This window comes from Ambystoma mexicanum, chromosome 4p (genome assembly GCF_040938575.1).
Source record: "Ambystoma mexicanum isolate Mex_15411 chromosome 4p, UKY_AmexF1_1, whole genome shotgun sequence".
NCBI classification, from domain to species: domain Eukaryota; kingdom Metazoa; phylum Chordata; class Amphibia; order Caudata; family Ambystomatidae; genus Ambystoma; species Ambystoma mexicanum.
Genome location: NC_090927.1, coordinates 762323945 through 762344140, shown reverse-complemented (window position 1 = coordinate 762344140; position 20196 = coordinate 762323945). Strand labels below are relative to the sequence as shown.

The window sequence follows — 20196 nt, the reverse complement described above, 5'->3', positions numbered from 1 at the left end:
TCCAGTCTCCCACCCCGCAGGTCACCATCACCACGGACTCCTCTAGAAGGATGGGCAGCCACCATGGATGATCTGTCGGTCCACGGCACCTGGACCCGACACGAGCAGGAGTACCACATCAATTGGTTTGAGCTGAACGCCATCTGGCTAGCGCTCAGGGCATATCTCCCACTTATCAGGGGCAAAGTTGTCCTCATGCAGACGGACAAATCGACCAGCATGTATTATGTAAACAAGCAGGGAGGCACCAGATCCCCTCCACTGTGCAGACTGGCAATCAGCATGTGGGAGTGGGCCGTGGAAAACAACATCTACCTCACGGCAGTCCACCTTCCAGGGGAATCCAACCTGGAGGTGGACAGGCTCAGCAGGATGGAGAGAACAAGTACGAGTGGCAGCTAAACGACCTTGTTACTCAGGAGATCTTCAGCAGATGGGGTCTCTCCCAGGTGGATCTCTTTGCCACCTGGCGCAACAAGAAGTGCCCTCGGTTCGCCTCCTGGCTCGGACAGGGCCCCAGCTCCCTGGGCGACACATTTTAGATTCAGTGGAAGGGCATGACAGCTTACGCCTTCCCGCCCACTCCGCTGATTCAGAGTGATTTGCAAGATCAAGGAGTCTCTCCAGCACAACATCATTCTAATAGCTCCATGGTGGTCAGCGAGGCCATGGTTCTCGGAGCAGCTCAGCCTCTCGGAGATGCCTCCAATTCACCTCCCGATGGGGCCAGCACATCTTCTGGTGCAGCAGGGGGGTGGGGGGTATGGTCATCCACCCGGCTCCACAGAAGCTGGCCCTCACAGCGTGGTTCCTGAGCAGATAGAGCTAAGGCTCCTCAGCCTCTCTCAGGCTAATTTGGAGATCGTACAGGGCGCAAGGAGCAAGGCTACCAGGGCCCAGTATAAAAGTATGTGGACCAGGTTCTGCCGTTGTGCAGACTCCAGGGACATCGAACCCCTGGCGTGTACTTTGGACGACGTACTCTCCTTCTTAGCGCACCTAGCCCACTCAGGCGTACAGGTGGACACCTGCCGCACTTACCTCGCAGCCATCGGGGTTTACAGGAATTGGGAGGAGGGGAGGTCTTCTCCTCCTCCAACCCAATTGTCAGGAAACATCTGATGGGACTCGCAAGCACCTACCCATCCATCAAGAGGCCACACCCTGTGTGGAACCTGAACATAGTCTTGGGCGCCCTTCCGCACAAACCATTTGAACCAATGGCATCCGCGGACATCAGGCTGGGTCACCATTAAGACTGCTCTACTAGTCGGCCTCACCTCAGCTCGCAGAGTCAGTGAAATCCAGGCTCTGGTCGCCTCAGAACCATGTACTAACGTTCTCAGGGACAAAGTAGTCCTGCAGACACTCCCAGCATTTCTGCCTAAGGTGCTGCCTGCTTTCCATTTAAACGAGGAAATAGTCCTTCCTACATTCTTTGCCAATACTAAGAACGAGGCTCAGAGAGTTCTGCACTGCCTAAATGTTAGACGTTCCCTCAAATTCTACATTGACAGTACAAAGGGCTTCTGCAAGTCAGACACCCTATTAGTCACTTTCGGAGGTGCAAGAACAGGCTGTCAGGCCTCCATATTCCGCTGGATGGTCTCGGCCATCTAAGAAGCATTTGAGGGGCAGCACAAGCCTCTTCTGGCAAACATGCACGGCCACGCAGTCAGGGCCAAGGCAAGGGCCATTGCAAGGGCCATTGCTTTCCAGCGCCTTGTCCCTTGGCAGGTCATAAGTAGGGTGGCCGCGTGGGCCACTCCCTCGGCTTTCTGCAAGCATTACTGTTTGGATGCCGGCTCCAGATCTGATGTGGCTTTCGTACAGGTGGTTCTCAGGAACCTGTTTGCTTAGGGAGGTTCTCCTCTCCACCCTGGGGGCTACATTCAGTTGTAATTGCCCATACAGTATGGAGGAAAGGGGACGGGTTGTAAGAGTAATTATAAGTTACTCACCGTAGTGGCTAACGTACTCTTAGTCCCTTTACCTCCATACGTCCCACCATCCTCCCCTCTAATAAAACTGGTGTCATTAGGCAATGTTAATCTATTGTAGAGTGAGGTGTGGCACCAGAGGGCGAAGTCAGGGCAGCGCATGCTCCCAGGGCCACACCCACGCGTGCCTCTAAATTTGAAGGGGAAGAAGGTTTTTCTGGTGAAAAAGGTTCAGTCCCCAGTCCCTTGGAAGGGCCGCCCATTCAGTATGGAGGAAAGGGGACTAAGGACTAAGAGTACGTTAGTTACTACGGTGAGTAACTTATCATTTTTCCGGCGTGCCAGCAGACTTTGCCAAAGTCACTGTGGCAGTTTCGCGCCTTGTTGCAGGGATACCTTCTGCGCTGCGGGGGCTACCTTCACAGGGTCAGCCCCCTTGGACTTCATGAGAGCAGTCACCACCAACTCTATCATCGACAAAGTCTTATCCTGTGCCGATTGGGCCTTCTTGCGCAGTTCTGCCTTCTTCTCCTCCGTCCGTGGCTTCTCAGGCTTCTCCCGCAGTTTAGCCGGGTTGGACGATTTCATTTTCAAGGAGGAGCTCAATTGCCGGCTAGCAATGAAGGCAGAGGGTCATGACGATTGCGCCTTGTCCACCGTGGGACCAGCTTCTGTGGGACCCCGGTGGATCCAGACTTGAGGTTCTTAGCCTTGTATTGGGGCTCCACGGATGAGGCGCCCTCAGAGCACTTAGAAGACCGCTCCTCACACCGACCAGTCCTGGCTGAGACATGACCCAGCACGGAGCAGAGGCCTTCGCATTTAGCCACGCCGCCAGTCTACTGTGCCTATCCTTCGTTGTCTTCTTAGAGAAATTGAGGCATAGCCACATTCTCCTTTCTTGTGGTCTGGATGCAGGCAGTAGAGGCATTGCAAGTGCTTGTCTTCAACAAACCCATTCCGTAGCCCGCACTTGGTGCAGGACTTGAAAGAGGATCTTCCTTCTCCTGTGTCATGACCGGAAGGCGTGAAGTCGGCCCAATGGCCTTTGGGAAACTTTAATGATCTTCACTCTTGAGGGACGATGTAATTCACCGTCAATGAATCCCTGCTGTCGCCAGATGGAGACGAGAGCACACAGAATCTTTTGGAACAAAAATAGAACTCTTTTCCGTCAAACACGAAAAAACGTAGAAGGTAGCTTGCAGAGCAAACTCGAGGACTCCCAACACTGAAGCGTGTGGTAAAAATCTGAAGATGGCTGCCAGGGGAGGGGCTTAGGAAGAGGGCTGTCATTGGATGGGGACAGTATGACACAGAGGATAGTGATTGGTTTAAATACAGTTTCTAAGTGAAAGTTAAACTATTTTTTCTTTTACAGAGGATTCACAGCCGGACGACGCAGAATATTCATTAGCATGTGAATCTATCCCAGACCCCATGCTGGAGAAACATTTGTTCCATTATTTTGCTTTTTAAACGTTTATTTTCAAAGCTGTTCTAAGAGAGAGAAAACATTACCTACTTACCTGTCAAATCCTTGAGGAGTCTTTTGGATTATTTCTCACCACCACAAGAACCTTTTTAACTTTGTCCCCTCTCCTAAAGGAACTTTTTTGACTATTGGACACAAGGTCCCATTTAACATAGGGATTGGACTCATAAAGTTAGGGTATTAGACTTGTGAGCTGGTTTTCCTAATTTCCTAATTACTTGCCTTCTTTTCAGGTGTTTGGGTTAACTGTATGCATTTCTACAACCCTAAGGTGATTGTATATATGTTTTATAACTGAATGTTGATTGATATTACCTGCTTGGTTCATTTTTCTAATGTGTTTTGGGCCTATATTAAGTAGAGTATTTTTGACTTGCCTGTCTAAGTGAAATCATTGTGTGTTTCACTGTGTGGACTCCTGGACCCCGGACCACACTCACCACTGGGACTAAGCATTGACCACTTTCCATGCTTATCTTGATTGGGTTTGGCTGACCTCTCAAAGTTTCCCTGTGTTCTATAACTAGGATGGCAACCTGAAATCTCTCCAGCTGGACAGATTTTAGAAATCCATCTGAACACCCCTTCCATAGGTGCCTTTGGCACATGACTGATCTTTGAGCGGCTGTGCTGCACGCTTGAACCAGTTTGCCTCTGCACCAACTGACACATTGTTGCCTCAGCTATCGCTTGAAGCTCCTCACTGCATCCGGTGCATTTGAACCACTAGCATCTTCATTAATAGTCGAATCGAGTCCAGTAGCTTCATCACACCGCAACCATCAAATGCTGCATCAAACAGCCTGACATAAACTGCCCCTCAAGGTTCCAGCATCTAAACCGTCGAAACAACTACCAAACTGGCACTAGTTCCTCATGATCCACACTTCAAGCGTCACTTCAAACTGCAGCAACCTTTAGGTCGACAACGCTCCCTATCTAGAACAATGCGACTTCCGCATTCGAGCCTGATTAGAACTGCACAAACAATACCCAAAAGCCTGGTTTGGCACTGTTAAACCACCAGGAGCATTGAAATGTTTTATTGACTGAGAACTCCCCACGTGGTCCATGTTTGGGCCCTAGAAACTAGCTAGTTTATCTTTAAATCTTTTTTGCAGCAGAATATATCCTTTTTAAAAATATTGTGGTTTTTACTTTGCCTTTCTCCCTTGGTTCATTACCCAGATTGCTGCATCTTATCGTTGCATATTCAGTGTTCTTTTACAGGGGTGTGTTGTTGTGCATTGCTTTCCTCTTAAGTAATTATGGCTGCTGTGTACAATTAAAGTATATATTTTTATAGAAGCTTGATTGGACATTCCCTTTATTTTGGACTGTTATACTTCGCTGTTTGGTTTTCTACTGGATCATGTTCACACCCCTTTTTAGAGTATAGCCTTCCCTCGGGCCACGTTACCACAAAAGGCAACAGAGATATATCTTTTAACTGTCCCTGTTTTTCCTTTGATCGGGATCACTCTTGTTTTGTAGATGTGTGAGGGCTGAGTATGCTGTTCAGCCACTACTCATCCTTGTACTCCTGTGGGGCAGAAGTCACTTCATCACACCTAAACACTTTTTCAGGAAGTCCCAATGCGGCTTCAGATTCAGGCATTGCAGTTAGTACTTGGTTTAGAGGCCGCGCAGGAATTCTGTTCAAGGCTCTTCACTGTGCTTAAGAAGAACAAGGCAGATCGGTAGGTATTTCTGCTAGAAACATTCAAGATTGGTAATGCCAGCTCATATTGTAGAATCCCTGTGTGTGGTGATTGAAGGACACTTATGCTTATTTGGAGACTACATTGCTGTTTCTTTTCTTTACAATGATGAACTATAATTTCCTCTATAGGGTTCTCCAATTCTGTCTCAATTGGGCCCCATGTGTCCTTACCAACTTAATGCTGTGGCAGGCCTTATGCAATCCAGTGGGATTCATGTCTATCTATATCTGGTGGATTGGCTAATCTGGGCCTTGTCACTGTAAGCGGAAACCAAAGTGTCCCAGAATCCTATAGATACCTGCTTTTACCTGTGGTTCTCAACCAAAGTTTTCCACTACTTCAGAATTGATCTGCGGCTTCTTTTAGGACACAGTTCAGTTCAAGAGCTTTTCCACTTGGAGAGGGTGAAGGACATTGCGGTTGCATTGACCTTAGCCAGGACTTCAACAGCCATGTTTGTGTTATTTTCAGTGGTTGCTTGGGCTTCTAGCAACTTGCTTTCTGTCAGTCCCTCTAGTCCGGCACTGGATGAGGCACATTCAGATACATTTGGTAACTTCCTGAAATGCCAAGCAGTGCAGTCTGACAACGTTTGTATTCCCACACACGTTCAGCACAATATGAGGTGGTGGAGGACTCCACACAATTTGTTGAAGGGTGTTCCCTTTAAGGATCCCTCTCTCTCTCTTTGATGGAGTTGATGGATTTGTCCCTGGGGGTTATTTACATGGATTATCAGAATCTGGCCTGTGGATAGATCCTAAGACCATACTATTCTCGTAAACTGGGGAAGACACTAATGTCTAGCCACACTCTGTCTGGGTAGTATGCTTTAGCAGCAAGGCTTAGATAGAGGAGAATTTGTGAAGGATTCAGTTAAGCGCACACAGAGCACTCGTAACAATACAAGTTAGGAAGAACGTATACAAAACAATTATTTATTTAGGCCTTGAACGAACAATTAGCAAACTGTTAAGAATTGCACTAAACATGCACTACTATTAATTATGCATTCACTTTTGGAGGGCTCTGGCTAAAGAGTACTATCCCTTCACTTTTAAACACAGTTGTCAGTCTTTGCAACTGTATTTAGCCAAGCAAGTGAATAAAGAGCAAGGCAAGTAAGGACCAAATTAGAGAACTAATGTCAGCAAGAAAGGTATTTTAAACACCACACATAGCCTTATATAAATAAGGCATTATCCTTTTAAAAAAAAAAAAGATCATTGTGATTCAGTTTGAATCAATAAAACTTTTCACACAAAATCATTCCACTCCAATCCTTTTCCCTAGTAAAATCAAAAAAGACATACATTTTTCTTATTGACATTAACCAATGAGTCCTTGAGACGTTCCTTTGTGTTTTCATGTCTGTCGGAATCTCCCAGTATTTTCTCAATGAAGTTTATTCCTGCACGTGTTAGTCTTATGTTGTTTCCGTGCAGGAATTCGTTCCACCAGTCCTCTAATGATCTTGTTTTAAAAAGCCTTAATTGTTTAGAAACCACTTTGTCCCTTTATTTATAGACTGCGTCACATTCTAGGAGAAGAAGTTTTACTGACTCGAGACTGTCTCTTTTGTTGCAAAAACGTCAGTCTCCATTATTCACTCCACGCTCTCCTCTAGTGTGTAAGTAGCCATTCGTTGGTAACACGTCCATTCGAATCTGTAGAAGTTTGGATCTGTGGAATTTACTTGGGAAGTGTCGTAGATAATCCAGTAAGGTATCTCTTTTCTGACTTGCATTCTCCACGTTTTTGGTTGATTCATATGATAGTTTAGTTTCTCTTGTTTTTATCCAGTCGGAATCTTTTAGTTTTCTTTTTACTCTTTCTGGGTTTTCTATTAACTCAGTTGTGTTTGAGTCGATGTTTTCTAGATACGTGCACCATATTTCCTTCCATTTTTTCAGTAGTTCCCCACTTTTACCTATACCATTTCTTATCAGAATTTTGTAACCAATCACCCCTTCTTTTACCAAAATCTTTCTCAGTAATAGTATTGATTTACAACAAATGACCGAGTGTAATGATTGGAGACCAAGTTCTGCTCTTATTGCCAAAATTGGCAGAGATCTTGGAAGATTTAGTAGTGATTTCCAAAATGTACTTTCTAGTGAGTTCCATATCTTCCAGCTTAAATTCAGGCCAGCTTCCCCTCCATAGGTTAATATGGGCATGACTTTTTGGATGTAAAACATCCTTGCCAGTATCAACAAATTTTTCCCAAAGAGGCCATTTATGATTTTGGCTTGTGAACACAGCATTTTTACCTTTGTCATAAGATCTCTTTTCCAGTTTTCTTCCGAGATCGAGGGATTGAACTGTGTCCCCAGGTAACAAATTTCTTTCAGAGTTTCCAATGTCTGGGAACCTATTCTCCATTTAGAGTCTTTTGCTGTAACTCTTTTTTTTCCCACCAATTTTTATGATTTTAGATTTTTTGGTATTTATTATCAGGTCTTGTTGTCCATGTAAATTTGTAGACCATCTAATAGATGTTGTAGTCCAATTTCTGTTTGGTTTAAAAGCACCAAGTCGTCTGCGTAGCATATTGTTGAGACCTCAGTGTTATTTAGACTTGGGAGGTGATGATTTATCTGTTTCAGTTCTTTTGGGAGGTTGGCAATATATAGTTTGAAGAGCGGGGCTGCCAACGGGCATCCCTGCTTGACACCTCTATTAGTTTTTATTTCCTTCGACAGTGCTCCTTGGGTGTTTAATCTTACTCTTGTTGTGGTGTTCTTATGTAGTGCCATTATTGGTTGTAATATTGAATCTGGGCACTGCCATTTTTTTAGTTTACCCCACAGCTTATTGCGATTGACTCCATCAAACGCTTGCCTCAGATCTATGAATGCGAGGTAGAGTTTTTCCTTTGACTTTATTGTATTCAATTTCATCAATGATAGGATGAACAAGTTGAGATCTGTTCCTGTACCCTTTGTAAATCCAGTTTGTCTTGGGTCAATGATGTTTATTGTAGTTGCCCATTCAGTCAGTTTCTTTTGCAGAATTGTGGCATAGATTTTCCCAATTACATCCAATAGGTTTTATTGGTCTGTAATTAGTAGGATTTTCTCTTGACCCATTTTTGAAGATTGGGATTATTGTACTTGATGTCCATGATTCTGGGATTTTTTTTTACAGAATTCTATTTGCTTGAAGAGTGCCAGGATAAATTTTGACCAGACTTTAGGATCTTTTTTCAGTTCTACATTTGTCAGACCATCTGGGCCTGCGGCCCCTGAGTTCTTTAATTTTTTTATTGCAATTTCAATGTCTAGTTCATCGAGATTGATGGACCAATCCACATTACCCAGCCCTGTTACAGGTGTGACTCCCGATTGAATACTACCAAAAACGTTCAAATAGTGTATGATCCATTTGCTTTCTGTAACGTTGTTATTCATCCTACTTTGTTAGTCTAGGGATTGTGTATTGAGCAAGGTCCATATATCTCTTGTTTTTTGCTGTCCCATTGCAATAATCATATCCCCTTGTTCTTGTTCACGTTGTTTTTTGAATCCCCTCAACCAGCTTTTGTATTGTTGGTTTTTTTTCCTTTATTTGTTGTGTTCTCTCAAGTGGATCTATGCATTTTTTTTTTTCGTGGATTTCCCTTTTCAAGGTTTTTTTCTTCGTTTCCACTTGTATACTGTATTGATGTTTCGGCTCGAGGAACGGTAACTTCTGTCCCGTATTCTTTGTTCTGTATGAGTTCAGTAGCCATTTATGAGGTATCATTGCCAGGTTCTCTTTTTTTACTTGTAGACTTTTTGAATATCAATGTTCTTTAATCTCACTCTGTTACCAGCTTGATTTATCTCCAGTTGACATTATCCTTTTAAAAGTCCTTTAATACCTATAGAAAGATGGAGCATAGTGCCCTTCGAGTAACCAGGGCCAATGTTGCTCTTTCCAGATGGCTAGAAGTCTTTAAGTGCGTCTGAAAAAGTGTTGGCAATGCCAGTAGGCAGTGTTAGTGGTTGAAGAAAAACAAAAGTAAAGTTCTTGGGAGAGCCCCCCCCCCAATACAAAAACCTTAGGATAAGCCCACCAGAGTATCCTTAACCAGAACGCCACTGATCATGTTCAGACAAGGGAGAGGTTGGTCAAGGACTTTACACCTGTTAACCCCCCTGTGGAGGTGGGGGATGAAATAGCTGTGAGTCTGTCGGAGCCTTGTGTAAGGGTGCAGAAATAATGGACCGACACAAAATTGGCATGCTTTGGCTATAGACTTTCATTACCTCTTGCTAAGTGGGATTTTCCTGCCTCAACTAATAAACTAAGGGTTTATCAGATTTCCAGCAAATCGTAAAGGTCCACTGTCATGTCAAACCTACTTCTGTCCCTAACACTTACATTCAACTAAAGATAATGTGTCTCTGCGGTCCAGAAACATGCCTCCCTCCGTCTGGACCGACGGTTTGGTCAGGTCCTGGTAACGTTTCCAGAATAAAGGGCTTCTCTTTCCCTGGCTTTCTTTCATTGTTCACAACTACCAGAGGGATGACTCTCTGCACCTGGTTTCTTCTTCTCTTCTTTTGTACTTAAATACCAGAGGGAATGACTCCCTCCCCCTGATTTATTCTTCTCTTTAACAATTGCGTAGAAGAGGTATTTGTCTTCTCTTACTTCTTCACTTTCTTTGTTGATGGGTTACCTGGGGGTCCTACTGCCAGGTATTGAAATGACAAACCACTTCTCTGCTTGTTCCACATGGTATGCTCTCCTGCCAGGTGCTGCAACGACTATGAGCACTCTAAATGCTCTGGTCTAGGGATGCAAGTCCCCTACTTGCATATTCTGCTGCTTTGGGAAGTATACCTTACGTGCAGTCCTGCCAGGTACTGTGACTAAGAAAATGCGTTGCTTCAAACGTATGGGTGCGGGTCCCAGACTTGCATATCCTGTCTTTATTTGAAGTCCACCTCGTGTACTCTCCTGCCAGGCACTGTGACTATAATGATCAATCTGGATGCCTCTGCAGTCCAATATTATTCTTGCCCTAGGGTCCCAGACCCTAAATGTGAAGCCATTCTGTGTTTGCCCACTGACTTGGGCCTTCTGCGTCTCCCGTGGCATCCGCTTAACTTCTGCTTCCCACTCTCCACGATCACCTGGTTCGTTTGGAGTTCCCTCCTCAGCCTCTCCTTCGTGTCAGTATGACACCAGACCATCTCTGCAGTTGCTTTCCCTTTTTACGACGTACTGGTCTCCTCTCCTCTAGGTTGGCCGGTTCGACAAAGCTACTCCGTGTTTTCCTTTTAAAGAACCCATTGAGATTTATTGTCCATATTGACTAGACTGCGCAGGTCGGTTTTCTGGTGTATTCCTCCTTACTCCACGCATTTTCCTCGTCAACCTATCCTCAATGCCATGATTCACTGAGATACTGATGTTCTTCCTCGTTTGTTTTTTTTACAGGATTCACATTGGCAGTTCCACCTCCTTAAAAAGTACTGGGATGAGTAGGAAGTGTCAACCATACACAGGTACATGGACGTGTAGGGGGCTACAGGATATTCTAAGGGGTAAGAGGGATGGGGAGGTTGTGAAGGGGTGGGTAAATAGAGTATTCTCCCTAGTTTCGTCCTTTGTGTCAGAGGGATTATGGACAGTAGCCGCACTGCCCTGGCCCCATGAGAATGGTTCCCCCTCATATTGAAGAAGGCGCGACAACCAAGAGTTCGTCACACTTGCCAGGACATGAGCTCAGAACCATTGCATATCCAGAGCTAAACCTCACACCAACTTTAGCCCCTGCACCTGTGTCTCCTGGAGCTCCTTCAACAGGACCAAGAGCAGATGTCGGTCCACCCAGCGTATCCGAGTACCCCGGGGGTAGTCGGACAGAAAATCGGAATTAGGGGAAATTAGTGTATCACCTCATTTCATGCCTTCCCAACACCATAAAGATTGAATGGTTGCAAAGTCCACTCCCTAAACACACTGCCCTGGCTCCGATGTGTGGAGTTCTAGCAGGGTACAACTGGCTCCATGGTCACCCCTAGTGTGGTGTGCCCCTACATTCTTCACTTTGCCAGTTACTCCAAAAGGTGCCTTTTTAGGTCATCGAACAACTTGTTGAGACTTCCAGCACCCCTTTCCTATCAGGAACTTGACTGTGCTGCAGCACCAGGCCTACTTGCCTGATAGTGAGGCCTGCTAAAGTTAGGTAGGTGCCTTATACTTATAAACATGGGTTATGATTCATGTTTTAATTCTCCATTTACTTTCTACCGTTTCATTAGTTTGGTTTATTTAACTACTTTAACTCTTTAATGTATTTGTAGGCAATTTCATGTTCTGATTACCAAATGTGTTTATATGTTTGGGTTATGATGGATGCATTTCTTAAGTTTGCCTTGCTTAGTGTGTTTTACCTAATCTTTTTGTTTTATACTTCTGTGTGGACTCAAATACTTGACTGTCTCTATGTTAACTCCTACTTGCACGCTGGTATGATCTCTTGCCTTACTGATTAGCTTATGTTACCTTGATTGAGTTTGGCTAGACTTTGTGTGCACTGACTAGGTGGACTTTGAGAACTGTCCCCCGGTTCTGGTTCTGAACAGCCATATTAACAATATTTGCTCATATGCAGTCTGGTGACGGTGGATTCAGATAATTGGGTAGGCGAACATAGCACTGTATGGAACTGGGACCCCCTTGTGGGAGAGAAGCTGGATCTTAAGGGCAATTTTGGCGCCAGTCGATCAGTCTCCTTAATTTTAAGGGCTGCTGAGTTCCAGTGATAGTGAGCCCAGGAGGCTGAAGGAGCGAAAGGGAGAGACAGCACAGGGTAGATGATGGATGATTAGGTTGAGGTGTGTTTAGAGCATGTCTGGCGAGTCAGCAGAATTAGTGAGTTGAGAATAGCACATTTCACTAAATAGTCTTTTAAAAGTACCCCAAGGGACTTTGACACCTTACACTCTGGGGCTAAAAAATAAAACACTCTGAATATCTGAATAGTAAATTATGCTCCAATATAACGTTTAGGGGGGAACCACTTGCATATCTATACCCCTTCAAATGTACTATTCACATTTCAGTCCTGTGAGCATTTCAGCAAGATTTGCCCCCTCTGGGAGTACCCCGTCAACAGAGGAACTATTTAAAGCACATTTGGAGATCGTGCTGGTGCTAGCCCATTGATAGATTTAAGCACAACAAGATGGAATTTGAAAAGCAGTGATTTTGCATGGATAGCTACCCCACGTGAATGCAATGCGTTGGTGTGGGTGAAGGTTGAGGGAGAGGGTAGATGTAGGTAAGTTCAATATCTTGTTGAGACAACCATAAGAGTCAAGGCAGTGTTAAATGAGATGTCTGGAGCAGTAATCCAGCCTGAGGAGCAGCCGATTGGTTTTCAGTGTTTTGATGGATTGAAAGTGAGCCGTGGACAGATTTTACCGATGGTCAATAGGTAAAGCATGGCAGCTGTAGCAGTCTAAGTGATGAACTGCATCAGATTGCACTTGTGTGCTAAACGCCAGCATTAGACTAAGAAAACATACAATCTTCTCCACTAATAGTTGAATTTTCAGAAAAGAAAGCTCAGGAGAAAGGAAGCCAAAAAGCAGATAATTGCGTTGATTAAGTCTTTAAGTGATAGCTGGCATCATGCTTTCTGTGGGCTTTTTCAGCTGGAATTGTTCAGTCGGAACTCAAATGTGAAGAAGATATTACAGTTGAGTACTGATATACTGATATCATTTTCTTATTACAGGTAAGCAGTGTTGTAACAACTAGATTTTAATAAGAATATGATATGCAGGTTTTTATGCAGACATTGCAGGCTTCTATATATTATTTCTCATGTAATTCCCATGTCTGATATTCCCATATCCCATGGTAATTCCCATGTCTGTTATATCGGTCGGGGTTCTTTTCAGCAGGATCAAAAAATACAAGTTGAGAATTTACTAGCAAACCTGGAAATACATTATGAAGAGCCATTAGCAAGAGTTTGTGCTTTGTGGACACTAATACATCTTTTTACACCTTGCCTCGCCAGAGCTTTGTGAAGGTCTACTGCAGTTTTCCCTGGCTATGCCACATTTGACTGACACTGAAAGCTTCTACTTTCTAGCAATATGTTTTTCTTCACGATTAAAACATAATTATTAGCATAGCCTGTTAATCATCTGAGTTTATTAAGTAAGGTGTTGAATTGTAAGTGTTTTTATTTATACTGAAAGTCTGGTATTTGTTTCTTTAGGCTTCGTGCTCGGCAGCCTTACAAATGCCAATCTGCTCTGATGTCCTGCAGGTCATACTCGACTATATCTATACTGATGATGCCGCTTTTGTTAAAGGTACAAATCTCAACATATGTCACCTCAACTTTATTTATTTTCTGACTGCTACATGCTTTCTTGTAATTACAATATAATTTTATGCTAATAATAAAAAACCTTTGTTTTACATGTTGACTTTATAAACTGCTTCCACTTTATGCTTATGGTTTTCCTTTCCTCCATACTTGTGGAAATATCTATCCACATGAGACTGGTCCACAGCCTTTTGCACTGCAAATCACCCTATATTTTATTGAAGTGAATCTAGTCTTCGGGTGCAGGCAACCGGACCTGCCCCACCATGGTGCACCTTATGTCTATGCCCTGTTTCTCTGCTCTATTTTATGTTCTGCCTACCCTCCAACTTGATTTTTTTCACTTTTGTATTGCCATTTCTGTGAACGAGTGCCTTGCTTTGTTTGAGGAATATTTGTATTGCCCGAAAGATATCTTTTATCAAAAGATGAGTAGAATGCACATTTTTTTCCACACATCACCCTGCCCCAGTGTTACTCTCAGGTGTCACCGGCCTGGTAGGGGGGAGTCGCACAATTCTACGCCTGCCAGCCCCAGCCTAGAGGGTTCAACACCAGAGATGTGATCTCCGTGATTGTTAGCTCTATTACCTGGGTTTTACTGCAGTATCCCCCGGTGCATTGTGGGTGCTCTTAAAATCAGGTTGCACTAGGCACAAGAAAGGGCCCTGGACAATGATTGACTGTACATGTAAAGTTTGTTCTGAAAACAGCGGCTCATGCTAAAGCAGTGACACAGCTGCTTGCTTCATGTTAAAGCCATGGCTGATGTTGGAAAGATTTTAATTTTGCACCTCTCCCTCCATAGATTTCAATGGAATTCCAATCTTTTTGCTTGTTTTGAACCTTCTCCTGACTTTTTGGAGGACAGTAACATCTTCTGCTTTAATTCCCTTGCCTGTTTTTCTCATTCATATGGTGAAACAAACTAGTCAGATTGTCAGTACTGAGAGACTGTTTCTCTTTGTGAATATTTGTATTTTTGCAATTGCACAAATCACCTTACAGTGAAGTGCAGTTTGGATACTTTGTATCCTTATAACTTTTTTTTCTGATGCTTGTGAATCTGCTTAGAGTAACATGCTGTGCATATAGTCCGACATCTAGGGTAATCGCATCTTTCTTTCGAAGATTGAAAAGGGACGTCGACAAGGATGTGACTGTAATACTATCCCCAATGTGACATGTAGTGTACCCAAAATCCTTCATGTGTCAAGGTCTGACCAGATTGTTTTTTTCCACCTATTTAGTTGGTCACTCAATGCGGAGCTCGTTGTAGAGTTTATATTGCTTTATCTTTGCTTAGCGGTTCTCGCTAGGTTTCCTCGATGGCTGTCTTGACTATTACTCGACATCCTCTTGATAACTGATCCTGCCTCACTGACACTACATCTCCAGCGACTCAGCAACTGATTTCTTCGCGGCTTCGGCCCTCCGGCCCGGCCTCACAGTAGGGAAAGTGGGGTCTCATTTTACTGACTTTCTCTTGAAAATGCCTCTTCCATGCCTCTCCTCTCCTCTTTCCTTTCCTTCTGGCTGGCTGACTTTTCTCTCTGTTATGGTGCGAACACCCTTTGCATTTTGCCCGTCTTGCAGGAAGGATACTCGTAAAGAGCACAATTGGTGCCTCCCTCGTGACCACCGCGAGCAGTGTTGCAAGGTCTGTGAACTTTTTTGGGCCAAAGCCCTAAAAGACAGGCACACCAAACGGTGGGCAGCCTACGCCATGCAGGCCGAGAGTCACTACCATGACGTCAACTCAACGAGGAGCCTATCGGCAGCTGTGGCTCCGATTCGGAATCCCTAGGCTTAACAGTGGAGTCTACAGATTCCTGTTTGTTGCCGGTGGCATGCTTACAGGGATGAACAAAGACACACAGCATACCACTAAACCTAATTGCACAACCCTTAAGCTTCACTGGACTGATTCATCGAAGAAGCCATTGACGCCTGCAGGCTTGTCAAAGCTCGATTGGGCCTACTGAACCTCACAGTTCAGGGCGTGCCGCGCACCCGCCATCGCAGCCTACGTAAGGCATTACGACTTCGTCTTTAACGGGCGCCTCCCATAAATCTTGGGCTCTCGGTGCAGTAGCGTCGAAAGATGTGCCAAAACCGTCCCACCCATCCAATACTCTTCCAAAGCTCCAGGAGAAGCTTTCTAAAGCCCATTCTCAATGCTCTGACCCTAATGAGGCCTCCCCTTTACCCAAGGGGTATTTCCCAGCCTCTCCCTTGCTATCTCTGGCCCTTCAGCAGGATCCTGTTCCAGCTGCTCCACCCTCTTGACCTCCCCACCCGCCTCCCCGATTGAGTCCTCTTCCTTTGGGTGTACTTGGGAGAATTTGAGGCCTGTATGGAGAAGATGTCTCTTTATCAACTTTTCAAACTAGTTTGATGATACTTAAGAGACATAGAACTATGGCTACTTATCCTATACCTCTAAAGTCCCCTAGGCTCCTTTCTCCAGGTGCACAGTTTGCATCCCTGTCTGAACAACGTCCACTCAAACCTCCTGTGGATATGTTCCACGATGACCCTTAATATGTCCCTGATCCAGATCAGGCCTCACAGTACCCAGTCTCTCAAGACGCAGACTGGTCCCTGCTGATGACCAGGGTACTTGGCACACTAACCCTGTCCCTGACCCAGACAAGATTTTCTTGGACACTCCTCCCGTACTTCAACCCCAGGACTCGTCGCCGATTAACGACCAGATGTTTTTTATCAACCTCCTCAAGAAGGCTGATGACCACTTCAAAATGGGCACCCAGGAGGCCGTACCCAATACAGATTTTGCGGACGATATCCTTAAGGATAAGGTCCCAGTCAGTCAGGCAATTCCCCTCCTGAACTCAGTAAAGAAACGCCTGGCTCTCTCCTTGCTTACACTCACTCACTCAGACTTTCAACCCTCAAGTGGAGAAGATGTTCCGCCCGGAACCCTCATATCCTTTGTATATCAGAGGCCATGCTGTTCCCGAATCCCTGGTTCTAACAACCACCAGAAAAAGGGCAGGGGTGCCACTTTCCTCGTCGGGAGTCTCCTCCCGACACAGATTGTAAAAAGCTGTATACTCTGGGCAAACAAATCACCACCTCAGCGGCATTCTGCAATTTGATCGCCAATAATACCACGCTCCTTGCAAGCTATAGCGATGCCTAATGGGGACTTGTGCAGGAAGGCCTTCAGAACAACCCAGAGCTAACTCGCACAAAACTGTTCACAGTGGTGGCTGAAGGGCATCAAGTGACGCAGAACATCCTCAAAAACACTCTGGATTTGGCTGAGACAGCAAGAAGTGTTCTTGCACAAGGAACTCTGTTAAAGCACCATGCATGACTCAAAAACTTGGGATTTATGCCAGAGACATAGGCTTCTCTCATAAACAAGCCTGTGGAAGACTGCGCTCTGCGGTAAGGCGGCCGATGATGCCCTGGAAACCGCAAATCGTTAAACCAGAACTCTGCCAAGCCCTTTGTCCAACAAGGCGCTTTTAACACCCGCTGGTCCTTTCTTGGGCAATCCTTTTCCCATTTCTCCCAAAGGCACTACGGAACAGGAGGGGCTCCTTGGTTTTCCGGACAAGGTACTTCCAGCGGCTTCCATCCCTCCCAACAGTGAGGATTTTGGCGCAGGAAGGATAGACGGAGAACCTCTACAGCCAGAGGCTCACCAACGCCGGCCAACAAATGGGAGGGCATCACTTCGTATCAGTGGGTACTCAAAACCGTCGCCCATGGTCACTGCATAGAATTCCTGCAACCACCCAACTACCATCCACTCAAGAGCAAACGGCTGTCTACAGAACACCTACAGATCCTGCTAGAAGAGGTCCCGATCCTTCTAGATAAGGGAGCGATTGAGGTTGTCCATCTTCAGGGAAACAACAGTATTTATTCTATATACTTCCTTGTACCCAAGCAGGATCTATCCATGCGCCCCGTTCTTGATATGCATCCTGCAAACAAGTATGTCAAACTTTTAAATTTAGGATGAAAACTCTTGAGGTAATCCCACTGCTGCAACAGGGTGATTACTTGGCCACATTGGATATAAAAGATGCATTCTTCCATATTTCAATGTTGCCAGCACACAGAGTACCTCAGGTTCAAGATGGAGAACACTCACCATCAGTTCAAGGCACTCCCCTTCAGCATTGCCTCAGCCCCAGGGGGATTTACAAAGGTACTAGCTGTACCGGCGTCTCACCTGCGCAGGCAGTCCATTCCGGTGTACCCTTATCTCGATGGTACAGCGTTCTTACTCTTACGTCCCGTCCCCTTTCCTCCATACTGCATGGGTGTCCCTTCTAAGGGACGGGAGACAGAACCTTTTTCACCAGAAAAAACCTCCCCCTTTAAATTTACAGGCACGCGAGGGTGCGGCCCTGAGAGCATGTGCTGCCCTGACTCCTCCTTCCGGCACCACACCCCAGTCCCATTTTCCACATAGACGGGTACAGGCCGAATTCACCAGCGCCCCTGGATTTGGCTTCGGCCATGTAATTCCACGCGCAGATACTACTTCTGTCTTTTTCGTCTTTTATTATACAGGTACTCGGTCCTCAGTCGTCTCGCTCCTCCCCGGCGCATGTCGACTTCCACAGGGTTCAGCACCTGACCATCCTGCGACGGACTCTTCCCAACTTCAGACCCCCATGCCCTCTGCCTATGTTGCCTTGGCCCAGACCATGGTTGGCAAGCTTGTACAGCGTACAACGCCCTGTCATCGAGCTCTCTGAAGAACAGACTAGTCAGGTGGAGGGAGCTCTTCCAGAAGTTGACTCCAGAGGACCTCAAGGTCTTTGGGAAACATCGATATAGGCACAAGGTAGGGTCTCTATTTTCCATCGCACCCCGCAAGGGAGACTCCTTCGCAAGGACTTGCCAACGCGGGTGGGACCGCTCAGGTCGTCGTACCAGCACGTGCACCGAAGCTGCTTCAGCTACCGGCCTACAGGCCGAGGGATCCTTGGATCCTCCCGGTGACAGTGTTGAGGGACCGGAAGGTTCTTGTACCGGGTCTGCACCCGAGGGGCTCTGCCCTTGTACCGGCATTATGTCCGAGAGGCCATGCCCTACTACTGGCAATACGTCCAAGGGGGTACCTAAACGCAGCTCTTCCGGCCCCCGGGCTGAGGGTGTTGCACCTACCGGGTCTAGGCCTGAGGAGCAGGGTAGGCCTCGCGATCCACCCTCAAGAGTCTTGGAGGAGGTTGGGCCCAGAGAGCCAAGCAACATGACACAGGCAGCTCGACAAGATGGCTGCTGTGCCAGACATCGGCACCCGTCCGATGCCATTCCAGGAGTTCGGAGAGGAATGAGTGTCAAGGTGGGACGGGCCTCAACCAGGTACGTGGTCTACAGCCTATCCTTCATTTGCGCTGGGTAGTTTCCCACTGCATCCATATGGGCATGGTATGCAGCGGCTCCAGCAGCCTCCCGCTACCCCGTCTATATCCCCTACCACTCCTCCGGCCTGTGAAGAGCGGTTCTTTGAGAGGTTCCTCAGGCTCATGAAGTCCCCTCGGATGGGGGTTATCCTCAGGGATGCCATCAGGGACGTGCACCCTCCAATGCTTCCAGCACCTCAGGCTCCTCCGCCAGCGCCCCCGGCCCCGGCACAACCTCTGCCTCTGGCCTCTCAGCCGATTCCTCAGGTGGTTCCGTACCAGCCTCTTCCACAGCCTCCGCCTCCGGTCCCGGGACCCCAGCTGCCGGCTCACGCTACTCCCCCACCGACGCAGGACCCTCCTGACCCTCAGGACACGGATGAGGAGGAGGACCCTAACGCTCTCGTCAGCCAAGGCCTTCCATGAACGTCTGGCAGGGCTGGCGAGTACCTGGGCCTGCCTCAACCTGAGGTCGAGCAGCCAGCAGATGGGGTCCTTCTCACGCTGGGCCCCTCTGCCAAAATGGGAATTCCACTGCAAACTGATGTAGTCTCCCTGACCAAAATGGGTTGTCTCAAGCCCCACTCTGTCCAGCCTGTCAATCAATGCCTGGACGCCAAGTAAGGCAGATGGAGGGGGATACACTCTTGCTATCGGCCCATCCTCAGCCACACTCCTCGGTGATCGCTGCAGCATCACTATACTCCAAGCCTCAGTCGTCCTCCGCTTCCTCCTCTGTGACGCTGCTAGGCAAGGAGAAGATGATCTTGGAGGCTTATGGGAAGTCGCTGTATTCCAACACGTCCTTGCATCTTCGTCAGGCCAATGCTGATGCCATGCTGGCTGCCGCCAACCAGAGGTTATGGCAGGAAATTGCAGACTTCCTCCCAGAACTTCCTACGCAGAGCCAATCGTGTTTTCAAGGCGGGACTGCCTGAGGCCAAGCTGGTGGCGCAGGACCTCATGGAGTCCACTGTGGCCCATGTTGACACCTCTAGCCATGCCATTTGTATCTCCACGTACATGAGAAGGACAGCCTAACTCCGTGCAACGAAATTCAACCCGGACGTCCAGGAACGCATCTTAGATCTTCAGTTCAAAGGGGGTGACCTCTTCACTCCATAACGGACGAGGAGCTGGACAAAAAGAAAAACAGCTCACAAAAGCCAAGTCTTTAACCATCTTGACAAAGACCACGGCGAAATCGTACACCCAGTCACAGCAGCGCTTGGACAAAGGGTGTACGTACGGAGGGTTCCATGGCTTCCAGGAACGGCGGTCCAGACAGCCGGAC

The 20196-nt window shown here is 46.6% G+C and overlaps 1 protein-coding gene across 1 annotated transcript in view; it reads left to right on the top strand.

The window, feature by feature from the left end:
* The window catches only part of IBTK (inhibitor of Bruton tyrosine kinase), a 1971965-nt gene that overhangs the window by 853813 nt on the left and 1097956 nt on the right, over positions 1 to 20196 (top strand). Inside the window, exon 16 of the mRNA XM_069606314.1 lies at positions 13393 to 13489. Within this exon, the coding sequence (XP_069462415.1) occupies positions 13393 to 13489 (97 nt within the window). The remainder of the gene's footprint in view (positions 1 to 13392; positions 13490 to 20196) is intronic.